The sequence below is a fragment of the Microcebus murinus genome, chromosome 6 (assembly GCF_040939455.1).
Source record: "Microcebus murinus isolate Inina chromosome 6, M.murinus_Inina_mat1.0, whole genome shotgun sequence".
In the NCBI taxonomy this organism is placed as follows: Eukaryota; Metazoa; Chordata; class Mammalia; order Primates; family Cheirogaleidae; genus Microcebus; species Microcebus murinus.
In genome coordinates this window covers 89711971-89737896 of record NC_134109.1, presented here as the reverse complement: position 1 = coordinate 89737896, position 25926 = coordinate 89711971, and the positions used below count along the sequence as shown (strand labels likewise).

Genomic DNA, 25926 nt, shown 5'->3' with positions numbered 1-25926 from the left:
TTTTAGCCAGTGGTGTCACCTCTATCAGTGTCCTGCTGCGTCCATTGTCACGTTTGATTTGTCATTAACACTAGGCTTACAGTGTGATGGAAGCAAATTGTGGCTTGAAAGATCAAGTAAAATCCAAGAAGCATAACTTAACACTTTGAAATGTTAGCAACTTTTCCCTTTGAGTCATTGGCCTAGTATCTAAATCCACTCTAGCCTAAACTGGAGAATGAATAAATATTTGTATTTGTAATGTTTTTCTTTTCCATAACCTGAATAACAACCACACACTTCACTGACTCATTTTCCTTCTAAGCTCTTTCTGAGCCTTCTGTTGTCCACTTTCTTCTTAATTATTCAGTTTTTAACTATGCTTGTCATTTGAGAGAATTCTTTATTAGCTAGAGAGCCAACAATCTCAGACTTTTTTATGCCCTCCCCCTTAATTGTACTGCTTTTGTTTTCTCTTGTTATATGAAACATTCATAATTACCCCCCTTATTTTCCTTTCCTTTCTTTTTCCTCCTTTTTTTTTTTCTTTTTCTTTTTCTTTTAGGGACGAGGTCTTAGTCTGCTGTCGCCCAGGAGTGCAGTGGTACAATCCTAGCCCACTCTATCCTTGAACTCCTGGGCTCAAGTGATCCTCCAAAGTAGCTGGGATTACAGGTGTGAGCCACCTTGCCCAGCTTCCTTTCTTCTACATAAGCAAAATTATATCACCTGCAAGATTTTGTAGGTGTCTTATGCCACCTACCACTTTGGTCCTACCTAGGTCAACAGACCACTCTTTCTCCTTTTCTCTAAGATTATTTTTTCAGCTTACCTTTTAATTCCCAAAACTTCTAAACGTTTCTTGAGTTTCAGGGCTAATTTTAGCATCTCCAGAAGGGTGGGTCTCAAAGAGACACACTGCTTCACGCACATGGAATGTCAGTCCTTACCAAAGTTCAACCATTCTTAAATCTCCCTGCAGAACTTTTTGTGTATTCATCAAAATTTATTCCACCGGAATAACAAGACATTTAACAAGCATGCAGTTGTTTTTCCTACATGGAGTCTACTAGAAAAGACTCCACAGTGAGCCTGCCTATCCATCACGCTGTAAAGGATTTTACTGCATTTTATATTTTAACATTTGGCTTTTATTGTAGCTGCCTTTCCCATGCCTGCCAGTTTTAGCCCAGTGGTGGCTCCACCAGCGAGCTTTTCTGGAGCTTTATGTAAAACTAACAATGTTGTTTCTGCGAGTTTGTGTCTGCTTTCCCTGAGTGCATTTTAGAAGGCCTATTTTAATCTTTCTGTTATTTCTCATTTTGATCTTCAGGATCTAATGGAACAACTTGAAAAACAAGATAAGACTGTCCGGAAACTGAAAAAACAACTGAAAGTATTTGCCAAAAAAATTGGTGAACTAGAAGGTATATAAACATGTTTTTATGAGTTACTGAATCTTGGTTTTGTCTTGCTATATAAGTGGCCTAATAGAGGTTTATATGCAAATATTAGGGATAATAACAAAAATGACTTTCAGCAAACTTGACCTCTGTGGAGTGGAAATTTCCATTTCTCTAGATGAGGAAAAATGTTCTTTTTGTGGTAATAATAATAATAATAATACAAAGGGAGAGAATTTATTCAGCAAGCATATAGTGAATATTCTCTATTAATATATGCCAGGCACTGTGCTAGGCAGTATATCATAGATGTTAAGAGCATGGATTCTGGTGTCATGCTTCTTGGGTTCAAATCCTAGGTCTCCTACTTATTAATCATATGATATTAGGCAAACAAATTACTGAAACTCTCTATGCCTTAGTTTTTCCTGTTAAATGGGAATAATAATGGTATCTACCTGACTTGGTTTATAAGGATCAAATGAGTTAATGTGTGTAATAGAATAGTTCCTGATACATAGTAAACACTACATACAACTTAGTTATTAGTATTGCTGTTATTTTTAGTATTAGGGATGCTAAGATGAGTAAAACAGAGTCTGTGTCCTCAAAGAACTCACAGTCTAACAGAGAAAAAAAAGAAGTAAGAAAAATATGAATTACGATAATAAAGAAATAAATTTTTTTCAAAAGTCTCATTTCCATATGATAGGAAAACTCCTTGAGAAATGATCAAATATCAGTTATTACATACAAATGAATCTGGTCTTGAATTCTTACATAAGAATTTGGACTAAAGCCAAATTCTATGCTCATCCCAACGACTCTCCCTGCTCAAGAGATTGTAGAGACACTCTATGGAATTGCTTTCAAACCTCTGTGAACTGTTATCATTTTGCCTAAAAATGATACTGCTCAGCCTGACTGCCTATTGTCTCAGTGTCACTTTGCATAATTCTTGCTTGGCTCAAAGGGTAAAGATTTCCCATCACTGGGGATGTTCAAAGGGCTCTGTCACGATTGACTCTAAATGTGGTTTTCATTCCCTCAACATGCCAGGCCTTGCCATAACTATTCCTTCTGTTTGATCTTCCTGCTCCTCCTGGGCAAGTTCTGCTCATCCTATGAGACCAGAGTCATATGTTACATGCTCAAGAGCAGCTTTGCCTGATCACGCAGACAGACCATATGGCTTTGCCCTCTGTGCTCCACAACTTGGCTCCAATCTTTTGTGGTTTTCACTGTGTCATATTTTTAGCAATTTTTCTGTTTGAATTACTGTCTTCCATAATAGACTGTGAGCTTCCTAAGCATAGGAACCACCTCTCATTTCCTCTTGTTTTCACAGCACCTGGTATAGTGTCTGACCTATCATGATCATTCCATGTTTGTTGAGTGAATAAATAAGTTTCAGAAGTATTTAGAACATGGCAACATGGATTTTTACTGTCAACAGGATATTACTCCCTTAGATATAAAAATACTGAAATATTTGTTCAGAAATCAGAAAGATTACTTCATAGTTATATTTTATATATAATCTTTTAGCATTACATGATTATATATTACATTAAAACTTCTGAATCTCCAAATCACACACTCCCACATGGGCTATAATGTCTATTGGTATAACTTAAAAATCTTTATTCAGAGAACTTTCTGTACCTAACTCTGCACTGATCATATCATGATAATCAGATAGCAGAGTATTTTCTTGAAAGAAACTGATTTTAACTGATTTAACTTGTGAGATTGTTTGTTAAATTCCTAATGGTTCCTTTGCCATACTTTAGTAAATTTTAATAAATAAAAAAGACATGCATTATTTTACATTTTTAAATCAGCTTTCTTTGATATGTATATTTTTAATTGAAGAAATAGGTTAGAATATTTTAAGATTTTACTGATTTTAAGCCATTATCAATCAGAAATCAACTTCATGACTTAAACTATCCTGATAGCTATATAGCTGTAAATAGCATTTGAGAATAACAATTTACTGATTAAACAAAAAAAATGTTCTAGTTCTTAAGAAGAGTTATATTTTGAGTTAATTGATAAATATGTAGAGGATAAAATGAAACAGATTTATGTGTCTTGCTGAGTGCAGTAAGTTGTTTCTCCTAAATTAGGGCATAAAGGTGACAAGTTCTTTTAACACTTTTCTTTTCATCCCTGTATATCTCTCTGTTATACAGAAAATACTAGCAACTTTGTACAACAAAGCACTTTATGATAACTAAAAGTTTTCTTATATTTTTCTTTAAATATATTTCAACACGCTTAAATCCTTTTGGTTTAAAATAGCACGACTCTTGCCTCTTCCTGTGGACTACATTTAATTAAGAAGACTGTTTTAGAAGCAAACAAAGACTTTTTTTAAAAAAATGCCAACATATATCATTTTTAGTAGAAATTATATAGCTAAATGGAGAGTGTTTCAAAATTTGATCTGCTTCATGTTACATTTTGTTCCAGGAGTGAGTATTCCATCTCAATTTTTATAGAATCAAGAAATTTAGAACTGAAGGGATTCCAGAAATCAGTTAATTATTTCATAAGAGGAAAAACTAAGGCTTGAAAATTATAAGTGATTTACCCAACATCTCAGCAAGTTAGATGGCAGGATTAGAACCCAAGCCTTCTGAGGGCCACTGATTTCTCTCCTTTGTGTCATATTTTCTCACAGAATTTCTCTACTTAATATGAATTTATGTCTCAATTAAACCTGAGATCAAGATCTTCCTGTTGCCAAAGTGAGGAAAAGTAAATTTTTTAAAAACCTTCTAATTTCCTTTCCTTTTCCAGGATTAAAGGTTCAGGAATCTTTTCCCCTCAAGTTTATAAAGAATCTAGAAAATTGGCTGGGCATGGTGGCTCACACCTGTAATCCTAGCACTCTGGGAGGCCGAGGCAAGAGGATTGCTTGAGCTCAAGAATTTGAAGAGACCCTGTCTCTACTAAAAATAGGGGGAAAAAAGTAGTCAGGCATTGTGGTGCATGCCTGTAGTCCCAGCTACTGAGGAGACCGAGGCAGGAGGATTGCTTGAGCCCAGGAGTTTGAGGTTGCTGTGAGCTAGGCTGATGCCATGGCACTCTAGCCTGTCCAACAGAGTAAGATTCTGTCTCAAAAAAAAAAAAAAAAAAAAAAGGAATCTAGAAAATGAAAATAGATTCTTGCTTCAGGTCTTTCTAGAAGGGTGTCTCTATTAGAGTACTGGACTAAATGACCACTGTCTCAGGCTGTTTATGCTGCTAAACAAAATACCTGAGTCTGAGCAATTTGTAGAGAACGGAAATTTATTTCTCACAGTTCTAAAGGATGGATGGCAAAGATCAAGGCACCAGCACATTCGGAGGGTGCAGTCTCTGTCTCCGCAGTGGCGCGCATTGTTGTTACATCCTCTGGAGGGGACAGAGGCTGTGTCCTCACAAGGCAGAAGGCAGAAGGGCAAAAGGCCTAACTAGTCCCCTGGAATCCCATTTGTAAGATCTTACTCCATTCATGAGAACAGAGCCCTCAGGACCTAATCACCTAAAGGCCCCTCTTCTTAATGCTGTTGCCTTGGGGATTAAGTTTCAACATGAATTTTGGAAGGAACACAAACATTCATCTATAGTAACTGCCAAGTCTCTTGAGTGTTGGAAAACTGGGGTGGTGACCTGGCTTATCTCTTGCAGCACTGTATTTTCCTGATGCTACATAAAGGTTGACATGTTATTTTAATTAGTAGATAATATTGCTAAATAGATTAAGGTTATGTTGAGCTGACATCTATATTTCATATGTGAGCCTTTGTAAAGACTAATTCCCTAGGGAGAATTCAAAGGCAGAAAGAAAAACTTTTAATGAGAGTATGGCAGATTTTGTCTGACATTTTTATAAAGAACCAAAAATATCCTGGTTAGAGGTTTTGCAAAAGGAGAGAGCAGCCTTCTTTTAAAACATAAACTAAGTAAAAATACTCATCATATTTTATAAATTCTGTGAAACATTATGCACCTACACAGCCTAGAGATGTGCTTAGAGATGCATAATGTTTCACATTCTAACAGCTCTGAAACTGGGGTGTGTCTTATAATTATTGATGGGTTATAGTTTAATTGGCAATGTTTTTTTCTTTTTTAGTGTTATATAAAATGATATCTTTCATAATCAATGGCATCTTAGGTTTGATCAAATCAGTAGGTTTAAAACATCCTCTTTGGGTTACATAAAGTCCAAATGTATGCATTTATTGATAAACCCAATATCTTGACCTTGCTTCCTCCCAATCTACCCTTTTGGAATTATCTCTGTGGCTAAAGTTACTAGTTACATAGATGACAGGAATTTATTATTTTGTTTTTTTATACACAGCAGCAGGTTCACAAGCTGTAGAGGCCACTATATGTAGCTGACTCTAGAAATAATTTATATAAAACTAAAATAGTTTGAGTATCCTCTTCTCTTGTAGAGAATACATTTTACAACTAGTCCTGTGGCTTTCAGACTACAGTCATGCATATGAAACACTAGATTATGGTATCTGTCCAATTGCAATCTGACCACTCTTTAGACATCAGAGTGTTGCTGGATGGTGGTGACTTTACCTAAACTAAATTTTCAGTCCCAGTGTGTGACGCCGCAGCATGAGGTGGACGGTGTGTCCCCAGGTTCCGTGCCACATAAGCAAGAGCACTGGCAGGTATTGATGTTCTCTTTGATAACCTCTTCCTGTGGAACTGGCTTCTCAGAACTAACCCAGGAAATTGCCCAGAGTGACACTAGAAGCACTACTGTTACCTCTTGGAGTCGGCACCTTTAAACTTTCTAATGTTTTTGCATCTAATCTGCATTTGGTTTGATAATAGTCTTGGAATTCAAACTTAATCTGCACTTAAATAGATATCTTAACTGCTCCGCCTTCCTAAGGATAAAAAGATAAGAAACCTGCTTCCTGGCGTGTATTTCCAGAGTCACCCATAATAACTCATATGATCCCTTTCCTTTCCTTGTGTTTCCCATTCAGTTCTTAATTTTGAGATGAAATTGGAGACTTTTTTTTTTTATCATTAGCATAATTTTCCTCTAGCTGCTGAAATTGACAATAGGGACCATTTTAACATCTGAAAGTGTTGTTAAACAGTGGTGGTTGAATTTTAAGGGTCACAACTTCATGGTAGAATTTTTAGCATTCTATTAAAAAGAAACAAAAAGTAATAACATTCAGGGAATTATTAAATAAAGGTGTTTTATCTGCTCATGATTTCTCTGAGAATGAGGGGTGGCAGGAGAAAGTTAGATCTTTCCCTTATGAAACCTTTGTGAAAAATCATATATTTTCACATCAGTTGGTATGAAGAAACACTGTTCTACCAGATGTCTTGATGTGGTTTGAACGGATTATAATGATACATTTAAAGTAAATGTTCTTTTGCTTTAAATGGCTAGGTTCATAGAGCTAAAGGGGAAAGAATCTGTTATATTCTTGATGCCCCTTTGTAGACTAATGTTTTTTCTTCCTGTGATTTAAAGTCTAAATATATTTAACCATTTCTGATTGGTGTCAATTTGTTAACAAATATGTTAAAACACTTACTTTTGGAATATTTAATATCATTAGAAAGTAAATCTTATTACAAAAAAAATTAAAAGGTTTTGAATCACATAAATTTATTTGATGTTAATTGTAGTGAGGCTCTAGTGGCTGTCAGAATAATATTACCATATAATTTTGCCATCTAGCCACTCAATTTTAGCACAAAAATTATTTTAAGAGGGGACAATTAAGTGGCAAATATGGCAAGTTTCTGTTGTTACAGAGTTCATTCAAAATTATATGAACATGGAACCCTCTCATCTTTTCTATCTGGAAAACATTTTATTCTCCTTTTTTGCTTCTCATGAAGTGGGCCAGATGGAGAACATATCTCCAGGACAGATCATTGACGAACCTATCCGTCCAGTCAACATTCCCAGGAAAGAAAAGGATTTCCAAGGAATGCTGGAATACAAGAAGGAAGATGAGCAAAAACTTGTCAAGAACCTGATTCTGGGCAAGTATTTTTTGCGTGGGATAAAAGGCCTTTCTGGTACATGTGTCAATGGTTGGAAAAACTAATCACTAATTGTTGAAATATTCAACATCAAAGTTTCTTTAGGCATCCTTACATACTGTGCGTTCTGGTGCTGCACTAGTGTCCTGACCATACCATGTCTCATCAGTCAAACTGCAGGGACACGTGTCTAGCAGCCTTCTCAGCCCTGGCTACACATTAGAATAACCTGGGAAACTTTCGAAAAGTACTGATGTATACCCCACACACACACATACCAGACCAGTTAAATAAAAATCTCTAGGGAGAAGAGCTTGGCAATGTCTAGTACTTTTTTAAAAACCTCTCAAGGGATTCTCAAGTATAACCACAGTTGAACACTATTACTGTAGACTGTTTAGGTTCCTGAGTTTCTGTTTTTCCTTAGTTCCCTAGAAATGTTTACAACTAAATATGGTGAGGACAACAGTTCAGTAATAGGGAAGAAACAAAAGAATTAGGGAAAAGATTCCAACAAAGGAAGGACAGGACAGAACAAATGAGATGGGAGTGAAAGAAACATTTCAGAGTAGCATTAGTCCTTTCAAATTGGATGTGAGCCCTCTGGCTCTGCAAGAAGACTTTTTAGGGAGTGGTGGCAAACGACTAGAGAGTGCACGCACTTTAAGTTGGGAATTAAAAAACCTAAAAACCTCTCCTTTCAGCCTTTGCATAGCATTCCTCCCCCCAGGTACCAGAGTGACAGCAATGTGACTGGCAGTTACACGTGATTTAATGTTCCTAGCATTAATTTGGTACTATATATAGGTGCAGAGGTGCTTCAGTTTCAACATGATCTTCATGATTGTAAAAATGTTAAGGAGCCACTGTTTTTTAAGCATAGAGTTAAAGATTCATCAATTCAACAAATATTTACTGAATCCAACCATGTGCCAAGCATTTTGTAGGTACTGATAATGAACAAAACAAAGTGCCCATTCTCATAGAGCTTACATTCTAGAGGAGAAATAGAGAAAATGAAATAAAATAATATATAATGGAGTAAAAAGAGTAAAGGCAGGTATACTGGTTTATATCAGATTGTCAGGGCTTGGTAAGGTGGTCTTTGGACATCATGCTGGTGTCTGCGGAAAGAACATTTGAGGCAGAAAAACAGTAAGTGCACGGGCCCTGGGTGGGAGCATGCCTGGCACATTCCGCCAACAGCAAGGAGGCCCATTTGACGAGCAGAGTGAGCTGGTGCTGGAGAAGGGGAATGGTCAGATCCCATGGACTATGGTAAGGATTTCAAATTTTATAAATAAGTTAAATAAGCTGCTTGGAGGATTCTCAGAACAAGAGTGACATAATCTGACATACCTTTTCTTAAAGAATGACTTGTGTTGTGTGGAAAATGCACTACTGGGAGCAGAGGATAACTCAGGGAGGCCAGCGCAGGAGCTGTTGCAGCAATCCAGGAGATGGCGCTGGCCTCGACAGGGCCACAGCTAGTACAGGAAGGAAGAGATCGTTGGATTTGGGTTGTATTTTATAGGTAGAGTCAAGGGGATTTGTTGGTGGATTGGATGCGGTGTGAGAAAAAGAAAGGAGTCAAAGAGGAAGATGGTGTTTATAACGTAAGAAACTGGAAGACTGGAGCTGCTGATTACTGAAATGGGGAATACTTCCAAAAGAGCAGGTTCCGTGGGGAAGCAAGAGTTTGGTTTGGGAGAGGCTCAGTTCGATGTGCCTGAGCAGAGATGTCAAGAACGCAGTTGATAAAAGAGACTGGAGTTCAAGGGAAAAGTCAGGGCAGTAGATATGAATTTGGGAGTTGTCATTATATAGACATGTCCGCACACTCAAGAATTTCTCTACTTAATGAGCTATTAAAATACCTTTGTTTATATGACCGACTTACCTTGAATGATTGAACTCTCACATGACAACTGTGCTTTTTTATATCTCATAAAGCATGCCTCATGAAGACTTTCAATGTTATGTAAGATTATTTTTCCTTTTTTCAGAACTGAAGCCACGTGGTGTAGCAGTCAATTTGATTCCAGGATTACCAGCATATATCCTGTTTATGTGTGTTCGACATGCTGACTACCTGAATGATGATCAGAAAGTAAGGTCATTGCTGACATCAACAATTAACAGCATCAAAAAAGTATTGAAGGTCAGTTCATGTTCAACAACATTCTCATAATAAATGTTGATGATGACAGAATCTGCACAGAGGTGCTTTTCCTTCCTTCGACTTTAGCTAAATTGCTTGGTTTTTTTTTTTTTTTTTTATTTCGGCATATTATGGGGGTACAAATTTTAAGGTTTCAAAAATTGTCCCTTTCCCCTCCTCCCCCTGCTTGGGGTTTTTTAATTATTATTTTTATCTTATTTTATTTTTTAAGAAGTTGCTTGTTATGAACACTTTCCAGCCTTGTGTGAAAACTTCCACCGGAGCAAACATTCTTTCTTGAACATGTCTATATGCCTTCTTTCAAAACAGGTTGTTCAGTAATCAAAATGAACTTGATATAAGTGTATTTAATTGTATAGTAAATTAAGTTTCTTCATGGACAGAAATGATTTGCTTTGAAATTCACTTGGAACTAAATTTAAAATATTTAATATAAATAGGGAACATGATGCCAAAGTTAAAATAGATGTTAAATAAGTTCAATAATACTTGAATTCATTCATATAAAAAGATGTCTGATAAAACATGAAAATTTTTCTTACATCTTTTCTTCCCTTTGTTCTCCAACTCACCCCATAAATTTTCCCAGTTACCTAAAATGCCTGGTTCCATGTGAGAAGCAACCACACACAGATGCTAATCAGAGAGGAAAGATTTAGGAAAGACAGCAGAATTATATAACCAAGTGGAAAGGCCTGCGTAACTCAGTCATCACTGAGTCACTTGCATAATCCTCCTCTTGACTCTACAGAAACAATGAACATCATACTTGTTTTAACTCAAGTGTTTCTGTGGGGAGCTAAGATAGTGTGCTGTAGCTACTTTGCTTTTTGATTTTTGAACTTAATGGGAACTTTTAGAATGAAGTTAAATGGATAGTTACCATACCTAGTGGACCCTCTCAAATCTAAGATGTCTTTCATAAGCTTTTTTTTTTAAATTGTGGTAAAACATACATAACAAAATTTACCATTTTTAAGTGTACAGTTATGTGGCATTAGGTATATTTACATCGTTGTAAAACAACCATCACCACCATCCAACTCCATAACTTTTTTATCCTCCACAACTGAAACTCTATCCATTATACTAACTCCCCATTCCTCCCTCTCCCAGCCCTTGGAACTTTCGACAAATGCTGGTTCTCACTCAGTCCCTATTGTGCAGATATTCTATGTAATTACATTCTACAGTGGTTACTAAGGCATAGAGTTTCTGAAATTTTAACATTTAAAAATTGATGAATATCTTCCAAATATAATTCATTTTATTTTTAGTGTATTGATACTATACCGCTCTTAGATTATGAATTTTGCTACTTTTTAAGTCAACTACTACCAAATCATAAAGTTCTCTCCTTCTCTTTTTAATTGCAAGAAGATATTCATCATTTAGCTATTATACCAAACTGTTTAAAAATTAAAAAGAACGTGTACTGGAACATAACATTCTTTTAATACCATTTAAAATCAATATGCATGTGTCTCACACCTGTTTTGATTTTAGCAACTGGTTTTTTGTGGTGGGCTCTAAAACAGCATAACTGGCCAAAGATATATAGAGAATCCATCCAGTTTTAGCTCATACCTCATTTTTATCTTAAAAAAATCAAAAACTGAAAATAGGTTTAAGTTCAACTTAATTGTTTTCTCTATGAGATAAACAACTAACTTTGATTTATTGTTTAATTTTGACCAAGTACAGTTTGTTCATTGTAAAAATACTATTTTGGCAAATTCAATCTAGTAACTTCCTGACTAAAGAGTTGGTGTTCAGTTTTAAATTCTTTTAATTTCCAAAGAAGTAAATATTCTTTTATTTTGAAGTAATATAGAGTATCTCATTTTTATGAAGACAGAGGGCACCCTTAGTGTTTACACTGAAAGCAATTGTTTTTATAGAGTTAATTTGTTTAAAAGTGGCTTAGCAAAGTCCAGGCCCACTAATGAGAACAAATGTGGAATAAAGTCTTCTCCTTAGATTTTAATCAACCTATCTGGTAACTCTTTAGTATAGATATAATTACAAGTGTCTGGCTATTCCAAAGATCTCTGCAGTTTGACTTGTCTAAACATCAGCAAAGGCAGTCTAGGTAAGTGCTTTTATGACCTGCTACCACAAGCTGGCCTGTAGCTAGCATTGTCTCCCAATCCGTATTTGTCAGCTCAGCCCAGAGCCTCCACTAGGAACAATTGTAATCCAGATTTCTGGAAGGGGTAAAGTTATTTTTAGTCAAATCTGCACTTAAGCCATAGGATGATTTTCTGTGTTTGAGAGTATCATTAAATTTTATTTACTTTCTGGCAATCCTCCTAAATCTGGAAGACTTTATAGCTAAATCTTTTAGATATTTCTCTAGTAGTAAAGTCAGGACCTGAACTCAGTTATTCTGTCTCAGCTAGAGTACAGTGGCCTCATCACAGCTCACTGCAACCTCAAACTCCTTGTCTCAAGCAATCCTGCTGTCTCAGGCTCCTGAGTATCTGAGACTACAGGTGTGTACCACCACACCCGCTCATTTTTCTATTTTTTATAGAGACGGTGTCTCGCTCTTGTTCAGCCTAGTCTTGAACTCCTGACCTCAAGTGATCCTCCTGCCTTGGCCTCCCAGAGTGCTTAGGTTTACAGGATTGAGCCACTGCCCAGTCAGGATTTTTTTACTGAAGTCTTTTTAGGAAAATATTTTCTAAAATTTAAGGGCTTTGGTTTGTTTTGTACTTGCTTAAAGAGTTAAATTTTATTTATGTAAAAAAAAAAGATCTTATGGGAAATCTTTCCTCATGATTTATCCTGCTAGAACATTTACTACATAAAGTCACTACCAAGGAACCAAAGGCAGTTGTTCTCATACAGCTTCTAAGAAACCAGGTTTTGTTGTGATACAGTAATAGAGTTATTGGAATATATGATACCATGCAAAAAAAAATGAGCTTCTAAGGTCATTTAATGCTAGGCACCTGTCCCAGGTAAACTATTTTAGTTTTTCCTAAGCAAGGTTTTCTAAGATAAGGTATAGGCAAACATTGATATTTCTGTGACTTCCCATATCCAAACTGGGATTAGTTCATCCAAATGGTTTGGTTTATAAATTCCTATCTTTCCAAGTATATCTACCATTCAGGCCCTGGAGAACATTCTGAGCCCCAATGTCTTTTCAGGCACAATGAGTCTCTCTCTTCTCCTGCCACTGTGGCCCAGTCCTGGAAAAGAGCCAGCCAGATTGTCCCTGACTGTACTGCTTCGTGCAGGACTTCCTCCATCCCATCTCTGAGTCGCTGCTCAGAAATCGTATCTTACCTTTGACAAGATTTTTAATCTAATCTGGGTTTAAGTGCTTCAAACTCTTTTTCATATTCCTTATTACAATACTAGTCATTCCCTTTTGTGCTTTTAATTCTTTTTGATTCCCTTCATTAACCCCAAGGGAAGTGAGTTTGGGTCAGCTGTGGCTTGTTGAATTTTTTTCTGTTTAAAGGGGGGACAGCTAAGTTAACATCAGCTTCATTTTCAAATGTAAGAAAATGGATACCAAGCAAAGTAACAACCAACCAATGAACCCAGTGGCTGAAATTCTGCTAGCAATAATGTAAGACTTTACAACTGCATTGTGATTTATTTTTATAATTGTTTATAATGGTAACTGAAAGAAATAGGTCTTTTGGTATCTGTTCAGTTTTTTCCAGGTTGTTTTTTCCCTATGAAAAAGGTAAATTTAGACTTATTCTCTCTTTCAGAAAAGAGGTGATGATTTTGAAACTGTCTCCTTCTGGCTCTCTAACACATGCCGATTTTTACACTGTTTGAAGCAGTACAGTGGAGAAGAGGTGAGAAAACCTTGATTACGGAACCAGCATGCTATACTTTCTCTGACCTTTTTAAGGAAAATTTTAAAAGCACAAAATGTTTAACTCTTTGTTAATTTAGAAACCCAAATTCAGAGGTGGCTTGGAACTTCATTGCTTGTTTGATGTTCATTATCTATGAAACAGTAAATTGGAGAATGACATAGTTTCCTGCCTCTGAGAGTCTATATTATGAGAAAGCATAGAAAAATAAAGCAAGCATCAATTAATGAATAGTTACCGGAAATGAAACATCTTAGCAATATGTTGGAAGTGAGCTTTTCAAGAACCAGTATCAGAATATTGAACTATTTAAAGAAATTAATCAATTTGGACCTGCCACAGTACATTAAAGGTGATCAAGGATAAAATAGGATCAGAGATCACGTCTCTTTCAATTTGTCCAAAAATCTGTATTGCTTTTGTTTGTAAGGATGTGTTCATTAGTTGTTTGATAAACTTTAACATATTTCAAAACTATGTAAAATATTAATAATTACTATTTATTAAGAGCTGCTGAGTATGTATCAGACAGCACATACTATAAATGATGTTATTTATGTTATTTAATTCTTACAACATCCCTATGAAGTAGAAATTATAACCCAGTTATACAGATGAGGAAACTGATGCTCAGTGAGGCTCATTGATTTGCCCAAGTCCTCTCAGCCATGAGGAGCACAGCTGGGATTCTAGGTCTGCCCACTTCTGAGGGCCTGTGGCTCTAACCCACTGCCTCCCCAGCCTTTGCCAGGAGGGCAGCAGAGAAGCTGATCAGTAGCACTTTCTGAGCACCCAGATGCAGAGGACTGTCCTGGCAAATGATGGAAAATACAAAGATGAGTAGGACATGGTCCCTGAGAAGGTGGGACTATCGGACCAGAATCCCCCAGAGGGGCCATTAACCATGTCCTGTCAGTCCCCTCTCTTAGACCATGTCATTAATTAGGTTGCAGGGAGGCCGTCTCTATAAAAATTGGTCTATTTCAAGAAGATTTTGTATGCCCTTTGAGTGTAGTATTTATGCATAAGACTACATTTAATGAGTTGAATTTGAGAGATTAATACCTTAGATAATTTAGTGTAAACCTGCTGTTTCACAAGTAAAACACTCATTCATTTTTTTATTTAAGTTCTCCCAACTTGTTTCATTGACATTGCTAGTGGAAAGACTTAAATGCTAGATTGCCAAGTTTAGCTATTATTCAAAAGCTAGTAAGAAGTGGAAGGTGGGGGGAGGGGGGTATGATGCAAGCAAACACACACAGAGCAGTACTGGAGAATGATTATCCTGGCATTTTTACGTGGGATGGATGAAACTCTGTGGAGAGAGGAACAGAGAGCATGAAGATGCTGATCAAACAGGAGACAGTTAAACAGACAAAGGAAACACTTTACTCCATGTATATCATTAACTTTGCCTTATGACTCCAGGGCTTTATGAAGCACAATACGTCTCGCCAGAATGAACACTGCCTCACCAATTTTGACTTGGCTGAGTATCGGCAGGTGCTGAGTGACTTGGCCATTCAGATCTACCAACAGCTTGTCCGAGTGTTAGAGAACATCCTTCAGCCAATGATTGGTAAGGCCAGTCTTACCACATGCCTGCAGATCATGTGCCCGTCAGTAATGACCACCAGTGACACATGTTTTAGAGCATGTATTCATATGCATTTATATAAATACATGAATTCATATGGGTGTATCCATAAAGTAGTAAGATACAGGCCTAAAATTAGCTAAGGAATTCCAGAAACCCAGCCATAGCTAAAGGATGCATCAAAATCCCTGCTTTGACATGATTGAAACAGCAGTATCTGGCTCTTTCCCCAGGGTTTAATGCCCTCTGTCTTAAGATTGGGTTATGCTTTATACCTAGCAGAAGACCTCATAGCTTGTCTAATTTTCAAAAACACTTTAAACTTTGTACTAGGACACTCCTATATAGGGCTTCCTAGGGGCCCAGCTAAAACCAAGGAGGCTTGGGAGGGTTTGCACTTTGTCTAATAGGCTGTGGCGAGGTAGCCTGGAAGGTAGTGTAGCAACAAAGACCGGTCTCACAGGTTTGTTTCAGACATTCCATATGAGTTGTACATCTCATGGCCCCTATGGAATTGTTAAAGGTAATTTGATTTAAAGTAGTAGTGTCTCATTGGCTAAGCAGCTGAGGGGTGTGGTGTGTTTCTATTTACACGTATTCAGCTAAATGTATGATTTCATGTATCTTTCTATATGTGTGCACTCATTCTGTATACCCAGCTGTTATTTTTTTAGTTTCAAAATATTAAGGGGGTACAAATGTTTTAGGTTACATGGATCATTTTATTTTTGTAATGTTTGAGTCGCGGCTATAGGTGTGCACATCACCCAAATAGTGTTCATGTACCCATTAGGTTGGTTTTTTTCCCCTTCCCCCTGCCATTTGATTTCTGTTGAGTTTTACTTCCTTCTGTGCACTTGTGTGCTCATCAGTTAGTTCCAGTTTAATAGTGAGTACATGTGGTGTTTGATTATCCATTCTTGAGATACTGCACTTAGGAGAATGGTTTCCACTTCTATCCAGATTGTTGCAAAAGGTATTAATTCATCTTTTTATGGCTGAGTAGTACTCCATGGCATACATATACCACATTTTATTAATCCATTCATGAATTGATGGTCACTTTTCCTTTGGGTAAATACCCAATAGTGGGATATTCAGATCAAATGGTAGGTCTACTTTTCGTTCTTTGAGGAATCTCCATACTGTTTTCCGTAGAAGTTGCACTAATTTGCAGTCCCACCAATGTTGCATTCCTTTTTCTTTTCATTCATGCCAGCATCTATTGTTTTTGGATATTTTAATAAAAAACATTCTAATGGGTAAGATGATATCTCATGGTGGTTTTAATTTGCATTTCCCTGATTATTAGCAACTTGAGCATTTTTTCATATGTTTATTGGCCAATTTGTCTTTCTTCTTTTGTGAAGCTTCTGTTCATGTCTTTTGCCCAGTTTTTAATAGGGTTGTTTGTTTTTTGCTTGCTGATTTGTTTGAGTTCTTTGTAAATTCTGGTTATTAGCCCTTTATCAGATGTGTAGCTCGCAAATATTTTCTCCCATTCTGTAGGTTGCCTATTTGTTCTGTTGTTTCCTTAGCTGTGCAGAAGCTTTTTAGTTTGATCAAATCCCATTTATTAATTTTTGTTGTTGCCATGATTGCCATTGGGGTCTGAGTCATAAATTCTTTGCCTAGGCCAATTATCTAGAAGAGTTTTTCCTACATTTTCCTCTAGAATTCTTATGGTTTCATGCCCTAGATATAAGTCTTTTGTCCATCTTGAATTAGTTTTTGTGAGTGATGAGAGGTAGGGGTCTTGTTTCATTCTTCTACACATGGCTATCCAATTTTCCCAGCACCATGTATTGAATATGGCTCCTTTTCCCCAGTGTACATTGTTGTCTGCTTTGTCAAATATTAGTTGGTTGTAGGTAGATGGTTTTATATCTGGGTTCCCTGTTCTGTTCCATTGGTCTATGTCTCTATTTTTGTACCAATACCATGCTGTTTTTGTTATTATATAGCCTTTCAGTATAGTTTGAAGTCTGTTAATGGGATGCCTCCAGAATTGTTCTTTTTGCTTAAGATTTTTTTTGGCTATTCAGGCTCTCTTCTGCTTCCAAACAAAGCATAGAATTATTTTTTCTAAATCTGTGAGGTACAACTTTGGTAATTGATGGGGACTGCATCTCCCTCTCACTTAACAGCAACAACAACAACGATTTTCAGTATCGGGTTCTGAGGAAGTTGTGTTTAGCACAAGGACATGGCCTTTGCTCTCAAGGGGCTCCCAGTCAGGGAGTGGACATCTCAAAAACATTCTAGAGGAAGCATAAGCCAAATGCTAAGAGAGCACAGTAGGGGGAGCAGCAGTGCCACAGATGAAAAGACCAAGTCCTGGAGACTGAGGTTAGGCAGTGTCTCACTGCTATTGTGGAAAGCCCAGTCTAAGGAAGGGCCGAGCTCTCCAGACCCACACTAATACCCTCTCGCAAGTCTTCCTCCAGACTGACTATTCAGCATCCTATCTTTCTTACTATTTTGCCTCTGGGGCTGACATATCATGGAGAAAGCTTAACTTAACCCTAACCACTACCTGCCTCTCTCAAAAACCCACCCAAGACACCATGTACTTGTGCTATCACAAGGATACACAAGGATACTGCTTCTTATTTTAGAAAACATGCCATTAAGATTACTTAATTTCATGGAAAGTTTTTGAATTTAAGAATTATTCCTTCATTAAAGTTTAAAATCCAGAACCCCTTTTTTGGTAAAGTTCCTTTTCCTTCCATTTTGATACTCAAATCATTTTCCTCAGTTGAATGTATGTGTGTGTATGTGTGCACATGAAACAGATTTTCTTCCAAATCTTCTTCTCTAACAATTGAAATATTCCTGCAGTCTCAGGCATGCTGGAGCATGAAACAATTCAGGGCGTGTCTGGAGTGAAGCCCACCGGGCTAAGAAAGCGCACCTCCAGTATTGCTGACGAAGGCACCTACACACTGGATTCCATTCTTCGGCAGCTCAATTCCTTCCACTCAGTCATGTGTCAGCATGGAATGGACCCAGAACTGATCAAGCAGGTGGTCAAGCAGATGTTCTACATCGTGGGGGCTATCACCCTGAACAACCTCCTCCTGCGGAAGGACATGTGCTCCTGGAGTAAAGGCATGCAGATCAGGTGAGCAAATGCCAGCACCTGTGACAGCTTCTTTTTGCTGCCCAGCTGGCCTGCCAGGTTGTGGAGAGCTGATGACTTGTTTGCAGTCAATGCACCTGATGTCTGGTGCCATGAGGCCAAGCGGCAAGGGAGGAACTGGCACGCAGCCACTTTCTCCTGCCTGGCTGGATTTCTCCAGATCTCCTTCATTATTGTGCCTGTCTGTGCCTTACCAGCAGGTTCTCCACATTGCTTGATTTGCTTGATAGGCAACCCTGCTCCATTGTGAAGCTAACCTGTTTGAGGGAGTGAAGAGATGGTGCAAAAATACACAAAGATGAAATAGCTGCTTTCTCTCTTTTTGTGTGTGTTTTAATTACACAATAAGAAAATATTAAATTATAATGAAGATTTCTAACGTTTGAGTGCTCTTAGAAATATATTTTGGCAAAGTACCTCTTTGTACTTATGGCAACAAGAACAGGTCTTATATATCTTTTACTAACATTTGAAATATATCCCCTCTGTATTTTAAGAAAATCTGTACTTAATTTGATGCCCAACTACTCCTCACTATGCCTCCAATATTGTAATAGAATTGATCTTTTTTGGCAAATATTTATTTTATAACAACTGGAATATTCACCAGGAGGAGGGGAAAGGATTTCTACTACAAAAGTCTTTACTCAATCTCAGGAAACCTTAGTGTCCTTTTCAGATTTTGCATTCTGACCCACATCTAATCATAATTAACTTTAAGAAGATAATGCTGTCCACTCAGGTAGTAGAATTTATTATCCATAAGCTTTCCTTATAAATGTGAAGACAGCCATTGTAATATCAAAATGGCTTCTGTTTGCCTGATTACTAAGTTCTGATTGGGGTCCATTTATTTCAGTCTTAGTTTGAGAACCACTGTCACTTGGTTGGCCACCTTGTGAAACCTTTGAAAGCGGGGTTGCGGAGGGTGGGAAAAAAAAAAAAAAAAACCTTTGAAAGCATCTTTGTTAGTTTCTTTGTCTTTCTCCCTATTTGAAGTCTTTGTCTCTTCCAAGGGCCCTCTCTTGCCCCTCTCTCCTTCCATCCCTCAGCTCCCTCAGGCCACTACCTCCATCTCCCAGTCAGTTCCCTAAAGAGACTTCAGCACAAGGCACACGAATGGGATCTGGTTATTCAGTTACGTCATTCGGAATTAGCTTTAAGGGAGAAGAGAGTGCTTTGAGGATTATCAGGTCTCACCACACGAAAGGGACCCATCTCTGACATTGTAAGAGAGGCTAGAAAGTGTTTTCTGGTCAGCTCACCAATAAGGACAGAGCCATATTATATATTCTATTTTATTAATTAGCAAGTCTTACAACTTTTGCTATTATGCCCCCATTTCTATCTTCCATTAAAGAGAATTATATTCTCTTTAAATATGTCATTTAAATAGGTCTCTTTAAATATGTCATTTAATCTTATATAATTATGATAATGAACCTCATGACTATTTATAATGATAAAATTTTAAGCACAGTTGATGAGATTTAAGAAAATTGAACAAAAATACTACCTGTCATTTTAACAGAAAATCCTGACAAGGCCACACACAATTAAAACATTTATGACAACATTCAGCAAATTTGCATACTGTCTCTCATTCTTCCTCTCTCTCACTCTCTCTCTTTTTTGGCATAGGTATAATGTCAGTCAACTGGAAGAATGGCTACGTGACAAGAATCTGATGAACAGTGGAGCTAAAGAAACCCTGGAACCTCTCATTCAGGCTGCTCAGCTTTTGCAAGTGAAAAAGAAGACAGATGATGATGCAGAAGCTATTTGTTGCATGTGCAATGCTTTAACTACTGCCCAGGTAAAGCAACTTTCCCTACTGTGAAGTAATTTAACATTCATCAAAGGTGATCTTTGGGGGAGCAAAGAAGTCTTGTAGTTATTGCTGTGTCTCTGAGCTGACTTCATCTATGTCAGAGAACATATATGTCTGTACAGATCTTAAAGGAGATGTTACCAGAAATTAATACTTTTTAGTGTGAGTCTATATTTAATATTCAGCAAATATTTATTGAATGCCTACAGTGTTCCACATAATGTTGCAGGCACTGGAATACAACCATAAACAAAACAAAGTCCCTGCTTTCATGGGATATACATTCTATGGAGCTTAGGTTCCACAAAATAATTTTCTATATTATTTGATAATTGAGTGATTTTTTTAGACTTCTTTTGTTTAAGACAGATAATTCTTGTTCCTTCAATTCAACAAATGACTAATTGAGCTCCCATCTCAAGGCACTGGGGGAGATACTTCAATAAAATGACTGCAATAAAGTATCTCCCCCAGCCTTCAAGGAGCTTACAGTTTAATAGGGAAGGCAGAGATGTACCCAGCTGACTCTACCATAGAGGCTGTAATAGATTCTACAGTAAGAAGTCTAAAGGAAATACTGGGGGGTGATAGCTGACTGTGTTCAGGGATGGTCCCATTAAGCTGGGCATTGAATTTAAGGAAGTGAGAGGGTGGGAAGGGCATTTGAGAACAATGGCAACAGCATGAGGCAAGCCACAGTCTCAAGCATGCCCGCTTTTCTTCTGCCCAGGTATTTTCTGTGCTGACTCTTGGACTTTCTTACTGTTCATCACATATTTCATAACATAGACATCTTCAATTCTGTCCAATACAATTAAAATTCAATAAGTAGATAACTGGAAACAAAATTTGCAGCTTCTTAATGCTGAACTTGTATTTACATAAATTCTTGCTAAGAATAAAGCAGAGCCACACTACTGAATAACAATCTTGAGATTCCTGCCCCTCCCCATTTTTGCCACATGTGGAGAGTAAGGATACATGGGGGAAGCCTGACTTTATAGAAGAGTTTGCTGTCATCCAACTTTTAAAGAATATACTTCAACACTTTAATACACTGTAAGCACTAATTTCATAGAGTGAGGTAGACCTATAGTTTATTTATTTAGCAAATTTTATTTAACAAAGTGGTCCTACTTTTCAATGTTCTAATACTTGCCTCTGAAGTGAATCCACTGATTCACTTGTCACTCACAGACCTGATAAACATGCCCACTTTCTAATTCACATCTCTCTGGTGTTTAATTTGTTCTTTGCCTGTAGACCAACACTGTCATGCATTCAATTTTTACTTTTATTTTAATTAATTTAAATTTAAATAGTCACATGTAGATAGTGACTACAATTGTATTAGACTACTATTGTATTGGACTGCACAGCTTTAGACAATACCTTGAAAATGGAAATATTTTTCTACCTTCTATAGACAGTGATTTGTTTTCATTAGAAAAGAGACATGACGGTTTTACAAAAGAAATTAATTTGACTTTTGTTTAAAGAATTTCTATAAAGGTTTTTAGTGTTATTCATGTTATTAATTTATAGTAATTTATCTTTCATAAAAATATTTTTTAAAAAAACCATTCAAAAATATATAATTCTATTTTTTTAATGTGGCTAGATATGTATTTGTATATTAAGAGAGCAACTTGTAGAATAGTATTAATAGAATGAACCCCATTTGTATAAGAATAACATAAGCTAGAATATGTATAGAAAGTAGCCAGATGGATACTCAGGACATAGTTAACAATTCCCACTTTGCAAAACTGGGAGGATGGGAGTAGGGCACACCACTTATTTTTCATGTTTTATTATTTTGCACTGTTTGAATGTTTTTCCAAATTTGTATGGTCTCTTAAAATATTATACAAACATTACATTAATTTCTTGTAAAATTCAGATAACAAAGGTAATTGTGCCCTTCAGATCAGCTCTTTCTTCCTTCTTGTCCCAACCCACCCCTGAGTAGAATTGAAAATTATATGCACAGATCCTTTTAATTTTCCAGGTTATAGGTACCTAGTGTGTAGTTGATGATATGCCAAAACCTTTTATTTCATTTCTCACAGATTGTCAAAGTGTTGAATTTGTATACTCCAGTTAATGAGTTTGAAGAAAGAGTTTCTGTATCATTTATTCGTACTATACAGGTAAGAGCTCCTGTCTTTTTCTTTGATTCAACAATAGTCTTTTGAACAGAAAATTTACAATTGATTGAAGGATAATGTGTTTTTATATTATTTTATCTTATTTTACTATTTTGATAACTATTGGGAAAACGAAGTGATTTTAAAACAAAGATAAACATTCTTCATTAGCTGAGAATTTTTTGGTAGAAATTTTGGCAGGAAAATGTCTTTAGATTCAAAAACTGATGCTCTGTTTATTTTCTTTTTTCTTAATCTTCTCAGATGCGTTTACGAGACAGGAAAGACTCTCCTCAGCTGCTCATGGATGCTAAACACATCTTTCCTGTCACCTTTCCTTTTAACCCATCCTCCCTCGCACTAGAAACCATCCAGATTCCAGCCAGCTTGGGCCTGGGATTCATTTCACGGGTCTGAAAGTGTTGTCCAGGCAAACATTGACAATACGTTTCTTGCCTGAAATAAGAACATATTATTTCCAGTGAGCTACTGAAAATACATTTTTAAAGAGAAAGTACTGATTATCTACAGAACAAGAGGTTAGTAACTGGAAATCTCCCTTGAATGCTTTCATCACCTTGGAAACAAATATAGGCTCTTTTGTGTTGTGTTATCTTTACAGCAACGCTCATCCTTGACCAGTTAGGTACCCTGAGTGTACATGCAGGTGAATGATGGAAGGAAGGGAGGGAGAAAAGAAGGAGAGGAGGAGGAAAATATGTCTTTAGCTGCCAGCATTTTTTTAAAATCCTTAACACTGCATTTAAGTGATATAGAAAACATAAATTCCATATATGAGCTGTTGTTAGGAAGGCACCAAGAAAGAACCTCCTCTGTGCTAAATAGAAAAATTGAAAGAAAAGTCACCCTTGAGTACATATCATATCAGTTTAGGAATCAATTGTGTTGATATTGTCAAACTGGATCAAGAAATAAACTGGCAATATATAAAGTAATTGGTCAAGTAACTTCCTTATTTGTGTCACTATGATATAGAGATATTAAATTAATGTTGGTTTGCTACATAGCATAGATGTCCATTTACTGTAGTTTACTGAGCATTTTAAATTGCTGCTACATATATATTATCTTCTTAAAATGTCAGCGATATTCTTATTAGGCACTACAACAATAAGCTCTTTTATCAACTGTTTACAATTCAATCAAATCACAGTTTTAACTGGATTATATGCAAATATCTATGGATTCACCTGCACAAGTAGAAGACACTGGAGAGTCATGTAGTAATATGACAAAATGCTTGACACTTAGGGGTAGGATTAGACCAAGTGGCTACTGTTGATGTCAATATTTATTCAGGATATGTTACATTGATGTGCTATTAATTTCCCATAGGTGGATATTGCATCAGGGTACAGTATTATGTGAAATGACTTATTTTTAGTTACTACATCTGATTCCTGCAGTGCATATTTTCAATATTAACAGCTTTTCTTTCTTCTTAATTTATTAAGAATAAATCTCAGTCACTATCTAGAAAAGATTGTCAGAATATTCATGGTTCAGATCTTGAAACATTGATTATCCTATAAATTATACAAAGAGGGTATATAATAAATATTTAATGATTCAGTTTTTTAGGCTTTGCAACTTCTATAAATGTTCTCAGATACCACTAGATACTTTAAAAAACATCATATTAGAAATATTTTAAGAAAACTTATATAAGAAAATATAAGAAGACTGTTGAATTTTACAGAAGATTTGGTTCTGTAAGACCCAGATTCTATAAGTTTTCATTCTGAAGTTCTAATTAAACATACTCACCATTTTTTTCTAGAAATCTTATACAACAAATCCTTCAGGTTATGCAAAAGCAAATTATTAGCTTTCATTAGAAACTCTGGTTCTGAGTTACAATCATAGATTATATAACTTAACTGTTAGATGGTCTATAAAAATGACATATCTTATTAAAATATGTGCAATATTATTTATAGAAGTCAAACAGTTTCAAATCAGTGATAAAGATTATTATTAAAAGCTAAATACTGTCAATGTATTTGGGCCTCAGTTTCCTTGTTTATAAAATAAGAGGGCTGGACAACTGATTTTTAAGGTCCCTTCCACATCTAAACTTCTCTCCTCTCAGTATTTGGATCCTAGAGAAAAGAGCTGCAGCTAATCAGTAAGTCCATGCTCTGGTGGAGAGAGAAGTGTGTGGTGCCTATCAATTCCATAGGATTAATGAAATATAAAATTACAAGATTGTGTAGCCGCAGCCTTTCTCAAATGTACATGATTTATGTATATGCTTTAAAAAGTACTACTATATTTGTATTATTTGAAAATTCATTAGTTTAAGTCCGTTTTATTACATCATGTACTGCTTTATTCAGTTTGAGTATATTTATTTATTTGCAATATCAGCCAAGATCACTACTGAATCAATCAGATTCTCCCAGTTTTTCCTGATTGTCAATGTGGTTTTCACCGAACAATTAATTCATAATCATCTGGTTAGTACTGACTGTGTCAGAGTCTAACAGCATACATGGGACACGAGCGGGGGAGTTGCTAAGAAAACACACCCATGGTAGGCTGTCCGCCTCAGCCCTGGAAATCCTCCTGGACCCTTCCCCCAGCTTAGTCCCGTGTAGTGTGACCCACACACTTCCTGAATCTCGTCAGATCTTCAAGATCACTTTGTAGCTCCCACTGCCATGCAGCCCTTTTTCTGACTCTAGACAGCCCATGTCTGGAAGTGTCTCTGGTCTGGGCCTTTGTCTCTCTCCTGTCTCCTGTCTTTCTGCTGTCCAGTGTTGGAGCCACTGTTCCACACCTGGGCCAGAACTTCCTCTGCCGCCTTATGCAGTTGCTCCTGGTCCAGTGATGGTGGCACAAAGGTTCTGCTATTCCAGGGCTCCAACTTCCTCCAGGGCCTACCCAGAACCCCAGATGGTATCTGAATTAACTTCTCATGGTGGCCTAAAGATTTTTTAGTCATGAAAAGCATACCTTAAAACCAGGGAACCCCAAGATCCAGTAAATGATTCTGTGTATACTACTTTCTTGAAGGTGCACGAGATTCTGCTGACTGAGGGTTCCCTCTGACCAGCTTGAGGATTGCTTTCCCTCTGCCATCCACACTCTCTCACCCAGCTTCAGACACACCCCCGCCAGCCTTCCCCCTGCCCACGTATCTGTTCTCTTCTCCTTCCCTCAACTTACCATGTATCCCGTTCCCTGCAGACTTACCTGCTGTTTGTGCACTGAAGACAGGTAGATGGAGTCAGTCCTCAGTCGCCCCAGCTGGCCTTCCTGGTGCTGATCCTCAGGCTAATCTTTGCACAGGTTCTTGTTTTCAATTCTCTGCAATACATTCTTTAACATTATCGCTAATTGGCATTTTCAAAATTCGTCTGTGCCACACAATAAGAATTCAAAGGCAGAGATCTTAAAAGCCACAACAGTTCCTTGTCTCTACAGTCCCCTCCCCAGCCATATTACATACAGAGTCACCTTACATCCTTGGAACACAAAGCTAAAAATTAAAAGTAGTTTCCCTTCTTGCAGCTTTTTTTAGGCTGAGCCTTTGATCTGCCTGAAAATAACTCTGAAAGGAGGGAAGATGAGTATGAGATAAAATCCTCAAAGTGTAGCTTCATGGTTACTTTGGAAGTTGTGAGAATTTCCATGTACCTGACACTTCTTTCATTGGGTACAAAAGTACCAAAATACATTCCAAAGCCAACTGGTAGGAGATTTGGGGATTTGTGTCACTTTGGATG

General features: G+C 36.9%; 1 protein-coding gene across 4 annotated transcripts in view; it reads left to right on the top strand.

The window, feature by feature from the left end:
- The window catches only part of MYO5A (myosin VA), a 195125-nt gene extending 171927 nt beyond the window's left edge, over positions 1 to 23198 (top strand). For all 4 annotated transcript variants that reach the window (XM_012763447.2, XM_012763453.2, XM_076004378.1 and 1 more), the window contains 9 exons: positions 1313 to 1406; positions 7275 to 7421; positions 9428 to 9582; positions 13338 to 13427; positions 14880 to 15030; positions 17893 to 18175; positions 19835 to 20009; positions 22097 to 22177; positions 22439 to 23198. In XM_012763447.2, coding sequence (XP_012618901.1) covers positions 1313 to 1406; positions 7275 to 7421; positions 9428 to 9582; positions 13338 to 13427; positions 14880 to 15030; positions 17893 to 18175; positions 19835 to 20009; positions 22097 to 22177; positions 22439 to 22591 — 1329 coding nt within the window. In that variant the 3' untranslated portion in view covers positions 22592 to 23198. The remainder of the gene's footprint in view (positions 1 to 1312; positions 1407 to 7274; positions 7422 to 9427; positions 9583 to 13337; positions 13428 to 14879; positions 15031 to 17892; positions 18176 to 19834; positions 20010 to 22096; positions 22178 to 22438) is intronic.
- The last annotated feature ends 2728 nt before the right edge of the window (positions 23199 to 25926 follow it).